Source organism: Neolamprologus multifasciatus, chromosome 23, assembly GCF_963576455.1.
Source record: "Neolamprologus multifasciatus chromosome 23, fNeoMul1.2, whole genome shotgun sequence".
Taxonomy (NCBI): domain Eukaryota; kingdom Metazoa; phylum Chordata; class Actinopteri; order Cichliformes; family Cichlidae; genus Neolamprologus; species Neolamprologus multifasciatus.
The window spans coordinates 2,373,301-2,390,228 of record NC_140460.1 but is presented as its reverse complement, the minus strand read 5'-3'; the positions used below and the strand labels follow the sequence as shown (position 1 = coordinate 2,390,228).

General features: G+C 42.7%; 2 protein-coding genes across 4 annotated transcripts in view; both read right to left on the bottom strand.

The window, feature by feature from the left end:
- Positions 1 to 85: 85 nt before the first annotated feature.
- Positions 86 to 12,029, bottom strand: zfyve9b (zinc finger, FYVE domain containing 9b). Of its 3 annotated transcripts, XM_085150838.1 has the most exons (16): positions 11,777 to 12,029; positions 9,822 to 10,531; positions 9,583 to 9,682; positions 9,299 to 9,501; positions 9,067 to 9,178; positions 6,019 to 6,141; positions 5,732 to 5,887; positions 5,395 to 5,619; positions 5,234 to 5,316; positions 4,989 to 5,093; positions 4,757 to 4,907; positions 4,028 to 4,108; positions 3,626 to 3,788; positions 3,256 to 3,361; positions 2,992 to 3,171; positions 86 to 972 (listed from the first exon to the last, which is right to left on the bottom strand). In XM_085150838.1, exons 1-16 carry the CDS (start codon positions 11,838 to 11,840, stop codon positions 811 to 813), a joined length of 2,724 nt encoding a protein of 907 aa, XP_085006964.1. In that variant the 5' UTR covers positions 11,841 to 12,029; the 3' UTR covers positions 86 to 810. The 3 variants fall into 3 exon arrangements, with proteins under 3 accessions (XP_085006964.1, XP_085006963.1, XP_085006965.1); XM_085150837.1 differs by having other exon boundaries at positions 9,299 to 9,682; XM_085150839.1 differs by lacking the exons at positions 86 to 972; positions 2,992 to 3,171 and having other exon boundaries at positions 3,254 to 3,361; positions 3,626 to 3,867; positions 9,299 to 9,682.
- Positions 12,030 to 12,152: 123 nt separating this feature from the next.
- The window catches only part of btf3l4 (basic transcription factor 3-like 4), a 12,730-nt gene continuing 7,954 nt past the window's right edge, over positions 12,153 to 16,928 (bottom strand). The window contains exons 3-6 of the mRNA XM_085150849.1: positions 14,839 to 14,952; positions 14,516 to 14,717; positions 12,840 to 12,899; positions 12,153 to 12,599 (exon numbers count right to left, since the gene is read on the bottom strand). Of these exons, the coding sequence (XP_085006975.1) occupies positions 12,553 to 12,599; positions 12,840 to 12,899; positions 14,516 to 14,717; positions 14,839 to 14,952 (423 nt within the window). The 3' untranslated portion in view covers positions 12,153 to 12,552. The remainder of the gene's footprint in view (positions 12,600 to 12,839; positions 12,900 to 14,515; positions 14,718 to 14,838; positions 14,953 to 16,928) is intronic.

Here is a 16,928-nt window from a genome sequence, read left to right as displayed (position 1 = left end):
GTTATAAATTGGATAACAATTCAGAACCTTTTGTTGTTGGTGTGTGGGTTTTGTTTGTTTGTTTTTTTTAAATGGTGGAGACCTAAATCATTTATAGCTGCAATATAATGCCTTTTGATGGTTATATTAAAAACTGTAATTTTCCAAAAGCAACCTAAGGAGGTCACAAGTACATGTTTCTAGGTCTTACAGGAGCAAAAGTCAAATCTCTAGGAATGAGTAAACGGTAAAAAGCATAACCTTCCTTTTGATGAAAAATGGCAATATTTCAGTGAAACCGCTCGGGGTCCTTGGGCAATAGGCAAGAACTCGGTCACTGTTGCAAGTTTAATTCCAAGCTAACATTACATTTCATGAGCAGTCAGTTAAAATTCATCAAATATTAAAACATTCTCCAGGCATTCATTCAGTGCGCATGAAGCTGCTATTTGGATTTGATACAGAACTTCAAGTCATTCTCTTAGCTTTAAGGTTGTGAGCTATCACTTTAAAGGTATTGACTGTAAAATATATATTAAACATTGTGACATTGATGATTTCAAGCCATGAAATTGCTACTACAGTGCGAGAGCTGCACCCTTATCTAATGGTCCATCGTAGGTTTCATGCGTAGCCTGATTGATTGTGGCTGAGCCGAGTGAGATCAGAAAACCACAAAGAGTCAGATCTCTTGGATGAGATGGATGCAGACCTCGGATATGAGCCGCTTTGCCTTTGGAATGCTTTTATTGCCCTGAAACTGGTGAGAAGTGCTGGAGATGAAGCCGTGGTCAGGGTTAAGAAGATGAATTAGTGGAAAGTCTGAGTTCTCTAAGTGATGTTCTCAAGGATGTAAAAAATGAGCTCCATCACTATGGGCTCGCCGTCCCTCTTGCGGCCCCTGCTGTGGATGACAGGAATCAGCACGCTATTCAGCGCATTGAGGTACTGAGCTGGGAGAGGCTGCCCATTGCTCCCTGCCACAAATCCAGCCTGAAATAATAAACAAGCCACTTGTTAGTTTTTTAAAAAGCCACAGTGGTGTTCTAAACGTTGTTCAAAGCTTTCTTTACTAATGAGATAAAATTCTAGGCTAAGGTTTCTATTTTTTTTTCACAAGAGAACGACGTGTTGCCTTTGTCAAAGTTCATACTGGGAGTAACACAAGCTGTTTTATTTCACAACAAAGCTTGTGTTACTTGCAGAAGTGGGTGTAGCACATTAAGTAACACATTATCTCAGATAATCTGTCTATAGACCACAGTCTGCACGTCCAGCCTACGATATGGAAGCCTGGGTAAATCCGTCTTAATCACCACATACTGTATGCGATCTGGTTCACAGTCATTGCTGTTCATCTTCTTATGAATGGAAGGTTTTGCTACTATAAATCACTGGCCTGCTCCAATACACATTCAATCAGCTAAAAACATTTTTGCATTAGTGTCTTTTTTTCCTTATTTTTCCATCACTTAAAAAAATTGTTTTTTAATTTGTCTCGACCAGTGAACAAATTTTAAACAGTTAAAAATTACCTCTGCTCTCCATTTAAATTACTAGTGCAGTGCTACGTTTTTACCATAAAGAATAAGGTCATATTTAGGGATGGGTATCGTTTAGGTTTTATCCGATACCGGTGCCAAACCGGTACTTTTGAAACGGTGCCGGTGCTTAAACGGTGCTCAAACCGGTGCTTAAAGAATGGAAAACACAAAAGTGGTCCAAAAACCTCTCATGTTCAGCTGTTTTTTTGTAAAAAGATAACAATGTTAGCCTTTTCTGCAGCTATAGAGCATATATGGTATCACTCTTGGCTGGAAGCAGCTTAAACAATGGAAAAAAACACAAACTTTGTCCAAAAACCTCTCATGTTCAGCTGTTTTTTTGTAAAAAGATAACAATGTTAGCCTTTTCTGCAGCTATAGAGCATATATGGTATCACTCTTGGCTGGAAGCAGTGCTTAAACAATGGAAAAAAACACAAACTTTGTCCAAAAACCTCTCATGTTTAACTGTTTTCCACTTTTTCTTTGGTCATTTTAGCCTTTTTTGGCCAGGGTGAAGGGAGTATCTGCCATCAAACAAGAAGACAGCTGCATGTAGCTATGATGGTGTTTGCTAGTTCACCTTACATGCATTAATGTAATAACGTGGTTAGCCTACTCAACGTAAATTACACACGAACAACATTAAGCTACTCACGCAGAGAAGAACGGCTGCTGCTGCATCATCATCCTCATCATTTCTGCTACACTGGCAGGGCTAGGGGCCAGGACTCTCCTCTTCGGGTTTTTGGGGGATGTTGCTAATTCCGGGTCCGATAACAGGCAACCCACAAGCAGTAGATGTGCTCGGTGTGAGGTCTCGCAGCAAGCTATCAAATACGGCGCATTTCTCGGCTTTAAAAAAAAACACTATGCGTCGCCAGGTGTTTCATCAGATTTGAGGTGTTACCTTCTTTGACAGTATCACAGTATCAGCTTAAAGCACTTGTTGCAGCTGCTGAGTTTGCATCTTTTGCTGTGAAGTACAGCCAGACTTTTGACCGCTTCGCCTTGGACATTTTTAATTTGTAGCTCTGCTCTAAAAGAACGTACGTACCTGGACCCGCCTACTATTCTCGGAAACTTAAAATGATTGGCTAGAATCTAAAGTGTATCATTCCATACCAGTTGGTGGCGGTAATGCACCTTTCAGTTGTTTGCCAACCGCCAATACAAATGTAAGGAAGAAGAAAGTGTATCACAGCTCAGGAAAAAAAGCACCGAAATAAAGCACCGAAATGTGCGCTGCTTTTCGGTCTGGTTACTACCGTTTATGTCAGAACCGGTGCCATCATGGCACCGGATACCGGTACCCATCCCTAGTCATATTGTTGATGTGACCTTACATGGCTCAAGTCTGATGCTCACAAGACCAGTTTAACCAGTCAAATTGGCAGAAATAGATCACACATTAGTTAGTTATACGTCTCTCTCTCTCTGGCTACAAGAAGCTAAATTCTTTAAAGACCTCTTGGGGGTCGAAAGTGACACGCAGTCCCAGTTTGGCCATCCCGTCCTCTTTCAGCAGTTTAAGGTGTGGACACAGTGCCAAGCAAAACGCCCGGGCGATTCTCTCCGTGAGCCGGTTGTGTTCAGCAGAGTCGGTCACCGCTCCTTTGGGATTATCACCCGTCTGCAGGAAAAACACCTGCACAGAATATTCACGCAAATGTAAAGACGGGTGGCTGTACACATGGACATGCTAACTTTTTTAGCAGATCATTATATATACTTCTGTCCAGCGGATGATCTTTCCATTTTCTTTGTATTCGGACTTCTGGAACATCTTGGTACTGCTGATAGACTCCATTGATTTCCCATCGATGGGGCTGATGATGCTGGAGAACACAAACACTGATAGGTGGTTAGATGTACACACAGTTTAAAACAGACTGAAAGGGATGTGTACAGATTTAAACTCCAGCCCTCCTGTTTACACTGGACGTCTCTTACACGCTTTTTTGCAGCTCTTTGTTAGGATGTTCCAAATTCTAATCAACCACCGTTAGTTTTTCACAGCTACCTTTTGAATGGGTCTTATATTGTTCTACCGGACTGAACACAAAAGCCTTCCTGCACTTCAAACAGTTGGACACACTCACCCCTTATTCACAGTGCATTTCTCCTCCACCCACTGTACACAAACAAGCTCCTGGCTCTCTGATTGGTCCAGCCGTCCACAGGTGACAGTGTGGTCTTTCATCTCCCGTAGTGATCGACGGAGCTCCGCCATGGTTTCCACGGTGATCTGCACCATTAGCCCATCTGCGAAGAGGGGACAGCGATACAGGAGAAACACACACAAACACACACCAATGGGGAGACACACGCCTAGACAAACAGTCTGTTAAAATGTACACAGACACACACATACAAAGATCAACAAATTCTGAATAAGCCAGTTTAAGCAGGGGCGCTCTACTTAAAATGTAAATGATGGCTATCCTCAGAGGTGAGGAGAAAGTAATGGTTAACCTGGCTTCTCTGGTCAGAGGGTATCCTACCTTCTACAACGCTGGATTTGGCCAGGTATCCCGCTGACGCTTTCAGCGCACTACTGAATATAATAAAGCATGATCCAGTAACTAGGAAGGAAGGAAGGAAGGAAGGAAGGAATGTCATTTTGATCAGTCTTTACAGTGACAAGGCAAAAACTACAAGTGCATGCACTGCCACCTAGTGTCACATAACTGGAACTGGCCGCGATTAACATCTCGAACCACTGTTGTTCTTTCATTTTCGAATTTTCTCCGACTTTTGCTCGGCTGCACTGAAGTTCACACTCAAACTGTTTTGCTTTATATGCACTTCCATGAGCTACATATGTTTAGATGCACTGTGATAATATTCAGTGGGTTTGCACAATGTTTTTGTTGTGCAGAATCCATTCAGTTTGTGCAGCACATTTACTTCTAAATTTGAAATGTGTAAAATCTATTCGCTTTGCTTCCAGTGTTCTCTGGAGTATATTCAGCTAAACATTTACTGTAAGCGATAAGTTTTCATTGATCATTTATCGATCATGCTTAGCTGTTTCAAGCTTATGCATATCTTTTAGCTGATTTATTAGATCCTCATCGTTTAACAAAACTGGAGAAGTATTAGTACGACTATACTTTTAGCTGCTGTTTTAGCCTCGTTTGTTCAGCTTAAATAAAGTAATTTCAGATTTTCATATTAGCTGAGCAAAACTTTCCACGTGTCCCTTCCTGCCCCAACAACTGTGTTGTTACCTTTACGTGGTTGATTGTGGATGCTGATGGCTTGGGTCTGATACTGGCCATCGTCTGCTTGGACACAGATGAGGTGGGAGTCTGCAGTGTCATTGAAGCATGCCCCTATCGCCAGCACATGCTCATTGGACTTATTCACAGCCTTCATTAGCTAACATGGGAGATAACACGGGTAAACGATAGAGAAAGAAACGATATGTAAGAGCGTTAACTCTGTGAGGCTTCGTGTTACCTCGTTATACCCAGTGTTCGGTATTTTTATGCAAGTCCTATGAGCTTCTAAGTCCACAGTGAGCCCCGATACCACTGGTAGGCTGTAACGGTAATTCCTAAAGTCCTGGAACAAAGCAGAATGGTAAAAAGATCTGGTGTCTGTTACACCATGTTTAATAAAAGTTGTGACACCAAACGTCCACTGCTGACAGGAAGGGTGGTTTTGCAACAACACAAAAAAATGTTACAAAATGCCATACTCACCACTAACAGTCGCATTATTGTGTGGCCTATATCCCCAAACAAGGGCTTCCTAAAGCGTACACTGTACAGAGGGCATGGGTAAACTGGAACAAGAGACAGAAAGTGGGTAACTGGGGAAGAAACATCATAACTCAGAGAGCTCACATAGTTGCCCGGCTTACATCTGTACTCAGCGCCCAGTCGCAGCATGAGGCGCAAGGGAAAGGCTTTGGCCCAGGCCACCTCTGCTCTGTGGACCAGCAGGCCAAAGAGGTAGGGCTGGTTTGGCAGAGGTAGACCTTGAAGGGACTGGAGAGTGGAGCGAACGTACAGGAAGCCTGCATGATCCTGACTGCCAAAGAAGCTGCTGCCAAACAGGGAGAGTGACAGGTGTTTCACAACCTTCCCTACAGAAACATAAAGATGTCGAAACATGTGGAATTATAAGAGGGAAGAAATACTACAGCCGTGAAGTAGAGACTGATAATATTCTGTATACGGGCTTGTAATGTCTCTGACCTGTGAAAGTGTCTCTGTACAGCTGAATGAAGTGCCTAAAAATGTCTTTGGGGAAGCTTTTTTCTTCAGGTAGGCACTGCAGCAGCACCACCAGCTCCACCTGCCCTACAGCGTGCATTCCCTTTGTTGTCACACACCAGCACTTCCTGTTAACGTCTAATCAGGGAAATCAAGCACAAGCTGGCAGTCACATACGGGCATTTTAAACAACAAATAAAAATGTGTACATTAAGTTCTGTATGCAGTTCATAATGCACAGTAAAAGGAAAGAGGGGAAAGATACTCACAGTTGACCAACTTCACCATAGCGAGCAGGTTAGCATTGAGAACAAACACCAGAGGCTTGGGTCTGCCGCTCTCCAACTCCTGAATAAGGAGCATCTCGGAGGGCTGCTCCTCCACAGTGTAGTCTGGGGGGGTAGATTAGAACATCTTTTAAAGTGTTTTCTAATCTACTCTTACTCACCACAAAAAAACAGCCCAGTATTACATTAAAGATTAATATTAGAGTGTGGCTCTAAATAAGATGGCAAGTAGCAGGTGGCTGTTATTAATAACAGATCAGTTTTATTAATGCCTTGGGACTGCCCCCATTTAACCAGGCATTACAGTGTCCACGTAATAAATTAAAGTAGCAGCATTCGAGTGCAGTAAGTCAGAACACCCAACACATACATACATACATACATACATACATACATACATACATAAATAAATAAATAAATAAATAAATAAGGACCACACATGTGGAAGGATTGCCTGGTTCTCTTAAACAACACAATCACAAAGAGCAGCAAAGAGGTATCGGAGCATGTGCACAATATACAGCAGCTGAGTGAGCATGAAAATATATTTGGAATTATTTACAGCAAAATAATCAAATGTGGCTCAAGTTGTTAGTAAAGACATATACAGATTCATCATGCATATTTGGTATTGTGAAATTATGAACTGGCTCTTTAGATTAATGGGTGGAAATCATGCATATAGAAATACTTGCTGTAGTTGTCCCTTCTGGTTAGCAGTGTTGGGAAGGTTACTTTTAAAATGTATTCCATTACAGATTACAGAATACATGCCCCAAAATGTATTCTGTAACGTATTCCGTTACGTTACTCAATGAGAGTAACGTAACGGAATACTTTGGATTACTTAATATATTATCATGCTGTTTACAACTACATGAATGTACTATTGCTGTGATTTATTACTGTTACTGAAGGTCCGCGGCTCCGAACCGTAGTAAAGGGACCTCTGGCTAATACGGTGGGTTCTGTGTCGGCTCGTAGCTGAAAACTAGCTTTACTTTGTTGTCTGGGTCAACTTTGCTAGCAGAGACAGAGAGAGGCGTTGAAAGGCTGCTCCAACCAGTGTTGCCAACTTAGCGACTTTGTCGCTAATAGCGAGTTTTCAGACCCCCGATAAGCGATAGCGATATGCGCTTTCACGTCTTTTTTTAGCGACTTTTTTTTCTAAAAAAAAAAAAGTCGCTAAAAAAAGACGTGTTGTTGTGCTAAGCTAATAGGCAGAATGCTACCGGTATAGCTCTAAAGAATGTAGCATCATAGGCAGTGTAAAAAACAGACGTGAAAGCGCATAACGCTTTTACTCTCAACAAGCAGCGGGTGCTGTAACGCAGTCAGTTCTTCTTTTACTCTTTTACTGTTGTTGCTGTTTTGTGGATCACAAGGTTTAAAACTACTTATAAACACACACACACAAAGTAACTCCACCAGAGTGCCTATTTCGGGTCACTTTTGCCGGTCCAAGCCCAGATAAAGGAGCAGGGTTGGAATTGTGACAAAAAAAACCAATAATTGCTAAAAGAAATTTAATTTGTAGTTCTAAATAAATTCTAACTGCATTTAGTTTTTTACTCACTTTATGTCTCTTCCACGATGTTATTTCTCTCTCCAACAACGTAGGTTACAATTACATTAGCATGACCAATTATGCAAATTAGGTGATGACGTCATTTAGCGACTTCTAGCGACTTTTAGGACAACCAATAGCGATTTTCCTTACTGAGGAGTTGGCAACACTGGCTCCAACGGAACTTATTGTTTTTGGAGGAAAACACGAACACGGTCATAATAGTTTACTTACAACTGGGCTCGTCAGGCTCTCTTCTTGGCTGCAGTGGTTATTATTATATTTACATGCTTCCAGCTCCCGTTTTTGCTCGATGACAGCTCGTACTTTTCCTTTTTCTCCCTCCCTCGCTCACAGACACATAACGGGTATGGCAGTCCATTCTCCCTGCAGCACGGACTACACTGCCCATGATGCTACATTCTTTAGAGCTATACCTGTAGCATTCTGCCTGTTAGCTTAGCACAACAACAACAAAAAGGCGCAGAGAGAGAGCGGCAACCGTAACGCTGCCGCCTGGAACAACAGAAGTAGCTGTCAAACAAAACCCAAACAGGCCTGACCCGCCACAACATGAAACAGGGAAGTACCGCCGTGTAATCCATTTATTTCAACAAAGTAACTGTATTCTAAATACCACCTTTTTAAACGGTAACTGTAACGGAATACAGTTACTCATATGTATTTTAAATAGGTAACGGCGGTACATGTATTCCGTTACTCCCCAACACTGCTGGTTAGTGCTTAAACCAAAACAAAGGTGCTAGTTTCTGGTCAGTGGTTCCCTTGGATGGGATAAGGGTTATAAAAGGGGAGGGGCAGTGAAGCTAAATTACAATTACAACATTTGCCCTGAAAGCAGGACAGGTCTGTGAAAGGTACTGTTGGTTAATGCTTAAATATGATTGAGCCTATTAAGGCTAGAAAAAATGTCGAGGCAAATCTTGGCTTTGCCATAGTGGGCTATGGAGAGAGACCACTGTGTTTTTCTTGTCATAAAATAGTCGCTTCTGACAGCAAGTAGCGGAACAAGATGGACACTTTACAGAGTCACTTGTTCCTCATTTCTTTTTCTGCACGCTGAAGTTGCTTTTCTGTATTAACTATGGGGAATGTTACAGGCAAAGGAGGGTGAGCAGAAAAAAACGAGGAACCACTAATTTATTCAGTGTGAATCTGTAATTGCTGCTTTCACTTTACTCCATCTGCTCTTCATCGCTAAACTATTAACTGCTCAAAATCAGAGACCATTTCCCCCCCTTGCCATGGGCTGCCCAATTTGCATAGAACTCCTATTTCTTTGTGACCCGCCATCAATATTTGCACCATGCACTCTGCAAGACATGAAAGCATTAACAAAAAAGGGGAGGAATATAATGAAAAACAAGAAGTATCTGGATTTGAAGAGGAAACACAATAAGTTTACTTTTCACTTTGAAACTCTAAATTCGAGCTAGCCCTACCTCCTTTGACTCCTGTGGAGGTGAGTATGGGTGGCAAGCCATCCAAGGGAATGAGGTTAGCAGAGCTGCTCACTAAAGCTGTGGTTCCCCAGCCGTAGGGACCACAGGCCTCCTGGAGTTGAAGGGAGGCAGAGTGAGAATACATATATCATTCATTTCCCTCTAAATCACAGAACAACAACAACATTTTCCCTGTAGTCGAGTTTTAGTGGCACGTTTTGGGTGAACCTACACCAATCATTGTTCCATGTGGCCTCAAAGCTCTCCTGATCTGGGGTGAACCCACAGGACTTTTAACAGGCCCACCCAGCACTCGACTCATCAGCGGTGAGAACGCGGGCTCCCTGACGGGTGTGGTCGGGGCGGACTCTGAATGCTTATTGGTGAGGATTTCGTCTGCAAACCACACCCTTCTTTTTCCTTTTGGAGACATCCCTGAAGAGAAGATACAAGAATGATTTCTGCATGATTTCAAAAATACAACTACAGCAATACCTAAAAAACAATCACGCTCACTTTTAATGAGTGCTGAATGACAGGAAATGCATACTCGTCCCTCCTTCCCATCCAGGTGTGTAAGTTTGAACTTCAAACTGGAGCAAAGTGCACAAAAAACCTGACGACACACACATGCACACACACCACACATGAACAGAGACACACACGTACACTCCACTTATAAACTATCAAGTTGCTCATTTGATTTCACTTCAGATTTAATTACACAGGAAATGAACTTTTAAATCCTTTTTTACCTTCCCACAGGCGCGGCAGTGGTGCCTCCTCTTGGTGAATGTAAACTTGATACCACACTTCATGCAGACCTGCGCTTCGGCATCGGGGACCCACACGGGGGCCACCTCGCCAAGGACAGTGACTCGATCCTTGGACAGAATGCCGACGGGGCTCGTCTCAGACATGTCATCGAGATCCACGGGAGAAGCAGCGCACTCACCCATCGCTTCCTCCCCGCGGCCTGCCCCAGCCTTATTGGTGTTTGTCTGATCTCCTCGAGATGGTCCCTCCATGCTGCAGGACTCATCCTGCTGCTCCAGCCCACTTTCCTCCCGCTCCTTCTCCTCAATCACAGAGTCTTCCTTTGATGGGACAACCGGCGACTTCTGGTTCTTCTCTTCCTCCTCCTCTGCCCACGCGGCCTCTGCTGGGCCCAACACTAGAGGGCTGGGGGACTCCTTTTCACCCCATGTGGAGATGGAAGTCACAGTGCAGCTGCCATTCTCCACTTGGGAAGCAGATTCAGTGGGATGTTCAATAGGTTTCTGCTCACAAGGTCCAGATTTGCTCCTGAGCGTCGCATCCAATGTGGCTTTAGATGGAGATTGCGGTCTGATTTCTCTACAGTCCAGTGCAGGTTTCGACACATCTCCATCTTTGAGCACCAGCAGACAGGGTCTGTTCAGCCAGTGGTGCTTGGTGTCCTGAAGAGACGTACTGTCCCCTTCATCTGTTTCAATGATAATGATGTCACCAGCAAGAAGGGAAAGTCAACATCTCCATCTCTCTATCTGTCAAACGTACACACACTAGCATATACAATGATGCACGTCCTGCCTGCTCATTAAGGTGAAAAAGCTGCTCACTGTTAAATAGACATCTTCTAGATTTCAGTCCTCACTAATGGCAGCATTAGTGAGGTTGCCCTTGAGAGGTGTATCTGATGATCAAAATAGCCAGTGGTAGTTGTACAAGAGATTAATGATACCATATAGCAGCTGGTTCCCTAGAGAACAAAAAGTTGAGCAGTAATTTTGTGTTTAAACCTTTGCTGCTTCCTTATATTGAGCCATATTGTTACACATAAATATGTGTAATGAACAAATAAAAGATGTTTCAAGTGACAGTACTGTGTTTATTGCATGTGTCAGAATAAAAATATGCAAGTAAGCCGCTTGATTCTGCGATCACTCCATTCAAGGTTTCTACATCGGACTCTACATTAAGAATACCTCCCGTAATTACAGCCAATTACTGATTCAATGCCCTTCCCAGCACATTAGCAGCCGGCAGCGCAAACGGAGTTAATGTATGCACAACTGATGTTTCACTGAGCTGCCAGCGTTTCCTGAATAGGCCGGTTTAAGGGGATAAGGCTCTTATAGGTTTAAATGCATGGATGGATTGAAAGTCTCGTCAAAACATTGGGTACTACTGACTAACTACACGTTAAACTGCACTGCAGCTCATTTACAGCAGAAAGCCATCCTTAAAAAACACGAAGAAAAAAGAAAAAGCTGGCGGCGTCATTTCTACCGAAGCCAACAAAGTGAAGACTTCCCGAAACAGCGGCGTGCTTGCCTGCACCGATCCGGCTCACTGAGCGCTCACTTCCCGGGACAGTGACGCATTCCACACACGTGCAAATGTTTAATGTGCTCGCGGGCACAGAGGCCGGAGGCAATGCGACATTCACCCCGCACCCCGGTACACCGGAGCAGCCGGGACACTTTACTGAGGTGACGCTGACTGAGGCTACAGCGGAGTATGTATGTAAGCAGCCAGTGTTCACGCGAAAGTGCGCAACACGCACACATACGCGCACGCGCTTTTCAGATGACGCGGTCTATGCGCGCAGCCAAGTGTTATATCAGCGTTTTTTCAGTGGCACGCACACACACACAAGCACGCGCGCACAATGAATGGGAGTAACGCATTCCCACCCCGGTATTTCCAGAGCAATCAAACGTCTTACCCTCAGTTATTGCTCCCAAAAGGCTTTCATTCTCATCATCCCGCGCTGTGAAGAACTTCAGCATTTTATCCGGTTACATCTGAGCGCGGAGGAAAATGGATTCAAGCAGCAGTGCCTTGCTCACAAGCGAAAGATGGGATGATTTCGCCTCTCTCTTACCCCCCCTTCTGTGTGATCTCCCTCCTCCCCCGTGCCTCTCTGCAGCTCTTTGAAGAAACTCAAGAGGTGTGCAGAAATGTCCCTCCCCAGTTTGCTGTCCACACAGCCCGCAGGACGGTGCACAAGCCAAGACAGCAGAGCTAAGGTGCCAAACATAAAAATCCAGCCTTATGCACGACCTGTCATTCTGTAGGAAACTGGCTTCTTTTCACATGAATCTGCACACAATTCTTTGATTTATTGATAAAAACATTCAGAACATTCAGTCAATGATCACAGCATCATTTTAAAAAAATGTTAAACGTCTTTTTTGTTTCATAAACAAAACACAAAAAAATCTCTTAAGACTGGCTTTAAAGACCACAGTAATCTGATAATGAACGACAGTGTGGAAGAGATTCACCGTTTAGATGAGCGTTGGGTTCTTATTCTTTTATCTCGCTCTCTTTTTGTTAAATACACAACCTCGTAGTGCTAGTGTGTGACTCAGACATCTGTAGGTCATGGGAACACGTAAAAGTCTGTGGGATATATTTGGAGATAGTGTCTGATATGCCTGGATCACTACACTCAAACAGACAGATGGAGGCTCCACTTCAGTCCAGTGAATTTTTCTGTCAGTTTGCCTCGTTCTTCGATGCTTCGTCAAAGTTCTCCACGAGATCTACAGAACACCAAAAGCACAGCATCAAATAGTTAAACTAGAGGAAAAATCTAAAGTCACATACACGAGTTCGACTGTAGTAACTTTTAAAGGCTGCAGAAAAATATTCAAAAGAGCAAATTGACTTAAATTGAGTAAAAAGAGCAATCTTCTATACTACAATGAAAATTTAACAGAGTGTCGCTGTCTCTAAGTTTTCATTCTGATCATTCTTCTTTTTATTCATGTGACACTGCATACCTGGCACATCATCATCCTCTTCCTCAATGTCCTCTGGCTTTGGAGCCTTGCTTTCAAGAGCTAAGATGAAAAAAAAACACATTTTAGCTGGAAAGTGATAGAAAGTTGCATCAAATAATGACTTTTAACCTCTGATGAAGCATATCTGTATACGAGTGTTCTCCTCCAGTATGACAGTACTCCATTCACAAACCATGAGCGATGGATCATCGGCAGTAGCCTTTGGCATCACCATGTTAGCATTCTCCACAATAAGGGAATAGCTTTCAGAACAAGAGTCCCAGAGACGTGAAGAATCAATGAAAGGAGCAGTGAAGCTGCACTGGTGGCATGTGGAGACACCGCTTGTCTCTGTGTTTGGCAAACAGAGGTGAGAGGGTGTTTTTGAGCTGAGTTTTCTATCATATATGCTGGTATTGATCTCTATGATATGCCAGTATTGGCTCATATCACTTGAAATTGGGACTTATTAGACCAGGCAACATTTCTTCCAGTCGTTTACTGCCTTAGCTTGTTTGAATCGCAGTCTCAGCTTCCTGCTAGATTTCTTTTAACTTGATTCTAACAAGTTACCGTTGCCTTTCTATTAGCTTGAAGCAGTCTGGCTAGTCTCCTCTGATCTCTGGCATTAACAAGGCATTTTCATCCCGAGAACTACCACTCACTGGATATATTCTCTTTTTCAGACCACTCTCTGTAAACCCTTAGAGATTACCTTCTTGTGCTCCCAGCTGATCGGCAGCCTCTGAAATACTCAGACGAACGTTTTCATGCATGGCACCAAAAACCACCTTTACCTTTCTTCTCCACTCTGATGCTTGGTGCTGTGCCTAAATGCACTGACTTGCTCTCAAGTGATTGGCTGCTTAGATACGTTTGCTAAAGACTAGATGAAAATATGTACCTAATAAAGTGGCCATTATATGTTTAGACCATCTTGGCTCATCTGGAAAAACTAATCTTTAAAAGATTTGCTTCACCTTGAAAAGTAAATATTAAGTATAAAGTGGATTTTGCATATTTAACTGTGTTGTAGCTCTTCTTTGAAACATTATCAATAAACCAAAATGTGAGAGGTGCCTAGAGCTTGACTGGGGTTCAAATGGAGCAAACTGAACAGACGGGTCATGCAGCAGCTTAGAAAGTCAGAAACCTGCATTTACACTGAATGTTAAGACAAAAAAAAGACAAAGAAGCCACCACAAGGTCACACGGCTCTCAATCGACCTCTGTGATGTTAATGTGGCTTTAACTGTTCCAAGAAGCACTTGACCACCTGAACCGTTCCCAGAATCAGGCGTCTACCAGGAAGAACTGGATAAACTGCACATTTCCAGGTGGACAAAGATGGTAGAGCCTTACCCAAGAAAACCAGAAGCTGTAAATGCTTTTGAAGGAGGGTGTGAATATTTTGCACATGAGCTGCTGCAAGAATTTCTTTCCCATGAATCAAAGTATAATCAAGCTGTGGTGTCAACTACAAATTATCCTCCCAAAAAGGAAGCGAGTGAAAATGAATCCCAACTAAAAGGAAAAAGTTTAGGCGTCTACTTAACAGGTAAACTTAGCTTTGCGTCTCCTACCTCTTTTATCCTTTTTGGTACAAACAAGTTAAGCTGATACCAAAAATGAACATAATCAATGAAATAATAAAAAAGCCCTGAGGGGCGACCCACCTTGCCGAGGGAACTGTTCTGCGAGCTTGCGCAGGCTGCTGAGGCTGTCTGCTCCAAGCTGACTGAGGATGGCGGGCAGCATCTCTGTCATCTGTTTGGTCTCAGCGTGGCCGGTGATCGCAAAGGTGTTGGCGGATAGAGAGGCCTGAACTTTGGGGTTGTTAAAGTGAATCACAGTCCCGTCATCCTTGATCATGTTCACCTGAGGAGAAAAGATCACCCAAGTTCTCTCAAGTCACGCACGCCCATGCACGTTATTGATACCTTTGAAAATCTACACAGTGGTCTGCTCTACACGACCGCACATTCATGTGTCAGTTTACCTCCTCAATTCCAGCAATATTGTTGACAGCAAACTTCTTCAGTGAACTCTGAAGCTTTTTGTCATCAGCTGTTGCAGTTCTGTGAACCACCTTCTTCTTCCTGCGTGCAGTGCCCTGAGAACACAAAACATACAATCAGATCAACACTTTTCTAAGTCATAGGCTGTGACTTAGAAACAGAAGAAAGGAGAAAAATACAGCGACAGAAAACGTTTGGCTAGTTACAAAATATTGTGTTTAAATCCTCTGTCCGGTTCTGATTGCTTACCATTTACACTTTCACTAATAGTTTTAGTCATCATTTAACCTTTTACAGAGAGAAATGATGTCTTCAGTTTTCTTCCCTGTCTAGCCAGTCACCCTGAAGCCAAAAGTAAACTACTGTGCAGCTAGAGAGATCAGAGCCTGTTGCATAAAAATACCATCGTGAGTTAATCAGTTATAAAAAGACTTTAGCTTCAATCACGAGGAAGTGCATGGGCTCATCTTTTTTCGCAGTTTGCATTTGTGTGTGTGGGGGGGGGGGGGGGGGGGGAGAAGAAGGTATATACAGCATCAACTCAAAAGTTTTATCATCTCAAAACAAAACATGTCAACACCAATAACAGCAGACAACTTTGAAACTGGCTTTCAATTCACACCCCTAATAAGGGCATAGGGCAAAGGGCATATATATATATATATATACATATATATATATACATATATATATATACATATACACATATATATATATATATATATATATATATATATATACATATATATATATATATATATATATATATATATATTAGGGGTGCAACGATACACAAAATTCACGGTTCGGTTCGGTTCGATACTTTGGTGTCACGGTTCGATATTTTTTCGATACAAAAAAAAATGTTCATGCCTTTTTATTAATTTGTCATTTATTAAATTTTCACGGCACATTCTGCACCACATCTCTGTGCGTTCATCATTTGTTTGAAGCCAGCTCACCTCCTGCAACCACTTTTCAGAGAATACGCGCTTCTTTTGTGGTTCGGACTCCTTCTGACATTTCTTTGGAGGTGGAGGAACATCACAGTAACTGCTTAAAGGAGCTTCTTCGACATCTTTAAGAGTTCTAAACAAATGTCTGTCCTCCTGAAAATCTTATGTACGCAAACACGCGTTGCAACTTCTTATCTTGTGCGGGTTTTTATTTTGACAGCGAATGCGCACCTGCGGACCACTTATGTGCAGCCCTGGTTATTTAGCTCGTCATATTGCAGCCACAGAAATTCTTTTGTCCATGAAACCATAAAGCTGCACTTTCTTTTTTCCTTATAGTCTGATTTGTCATAACCTTTCCGTTTTGTGGTAAGCTTTTCTTTGGCTGTCACTTCTTCACGCTGACCTGTCTTATTTGGCTCAGCAGAACTAAAATATATATCCTGCTGCTTTTACACACGCACTAACATAACGCTCAGCGATTCTCTGCGCGATCAACCTCTCACATGTTTAAGCTGCGGGAGATTTCACTTGTCATGTTTGCATAGTAAGCTAACGATTGATAAGACGATGTCAGAGGAATTGGTGCGCAAATTATCATCACTCACCAATCAGTACTGTCGCTCTCTATACACAGTTCACGCGATTGCAAAGTGAAAGCAAAAAACAAGCGCAAATTCAAACGCGATTTCAGTATGTCACATATTGACAGTGGCCGATGCCAATGACATAATTACCCAGCTACATTTCCAAAAGAATGCAAAAGCATTGACATATATTTTTCCTTCCTAGGATAGGCCGACGGGCAGGGCAGAGATAGATTTTGGTAGCCCGACTGGAAAAAAAGCCCCGTCGGGCTAGCGATTTTGCGAGCCCTGTATCTGATTGAGGAATCACTCATCTTTGGAAAAGAGAGTTTATTATGGAGAAATGTCTCTTTCCAAAATAAAAGCTATACTATACGCTTCTTCTGGGCTATATTCTCAGCAGCATATTAAACATATCAGGTCCCCATAAGGAGAATCGTGTGCTAACGGCTGTCTAAATGACTCGGGTAAAGTTTGTAGCATGCTGCTTGTTGTTTTTCTCTGCTTCCACTTGTCTTTGCACTAGGA

What these genes read in the sequence shown, in the direction of transcription:
- zfyve9b (XM_085150837.1), bottom strand. Translation starts at nt 11,840, where the DNA reads ATGCTGAAGTTCTTCACAGCGCGGGATGATGAGAATGAAAGCCTTTTG. An exon ending in AAATGCACTGTGAATAAGGG is followed by an intron (nt 3,362 to 3,625) that starts GTGAGTGTGTCC and finishes TGTGTTCTCCAG; the next exon opens with CATCATCAGCCCCATCGATG. An exon ending in TCACTTTCGACCCCCAAGAG is followed by an intron (nt 973 to 2,991) that starts GTCTTTAAAGAA and finishes TTATTATTTCAG; the next exon opens with GCTGGATTTGTGGCAGGGAG.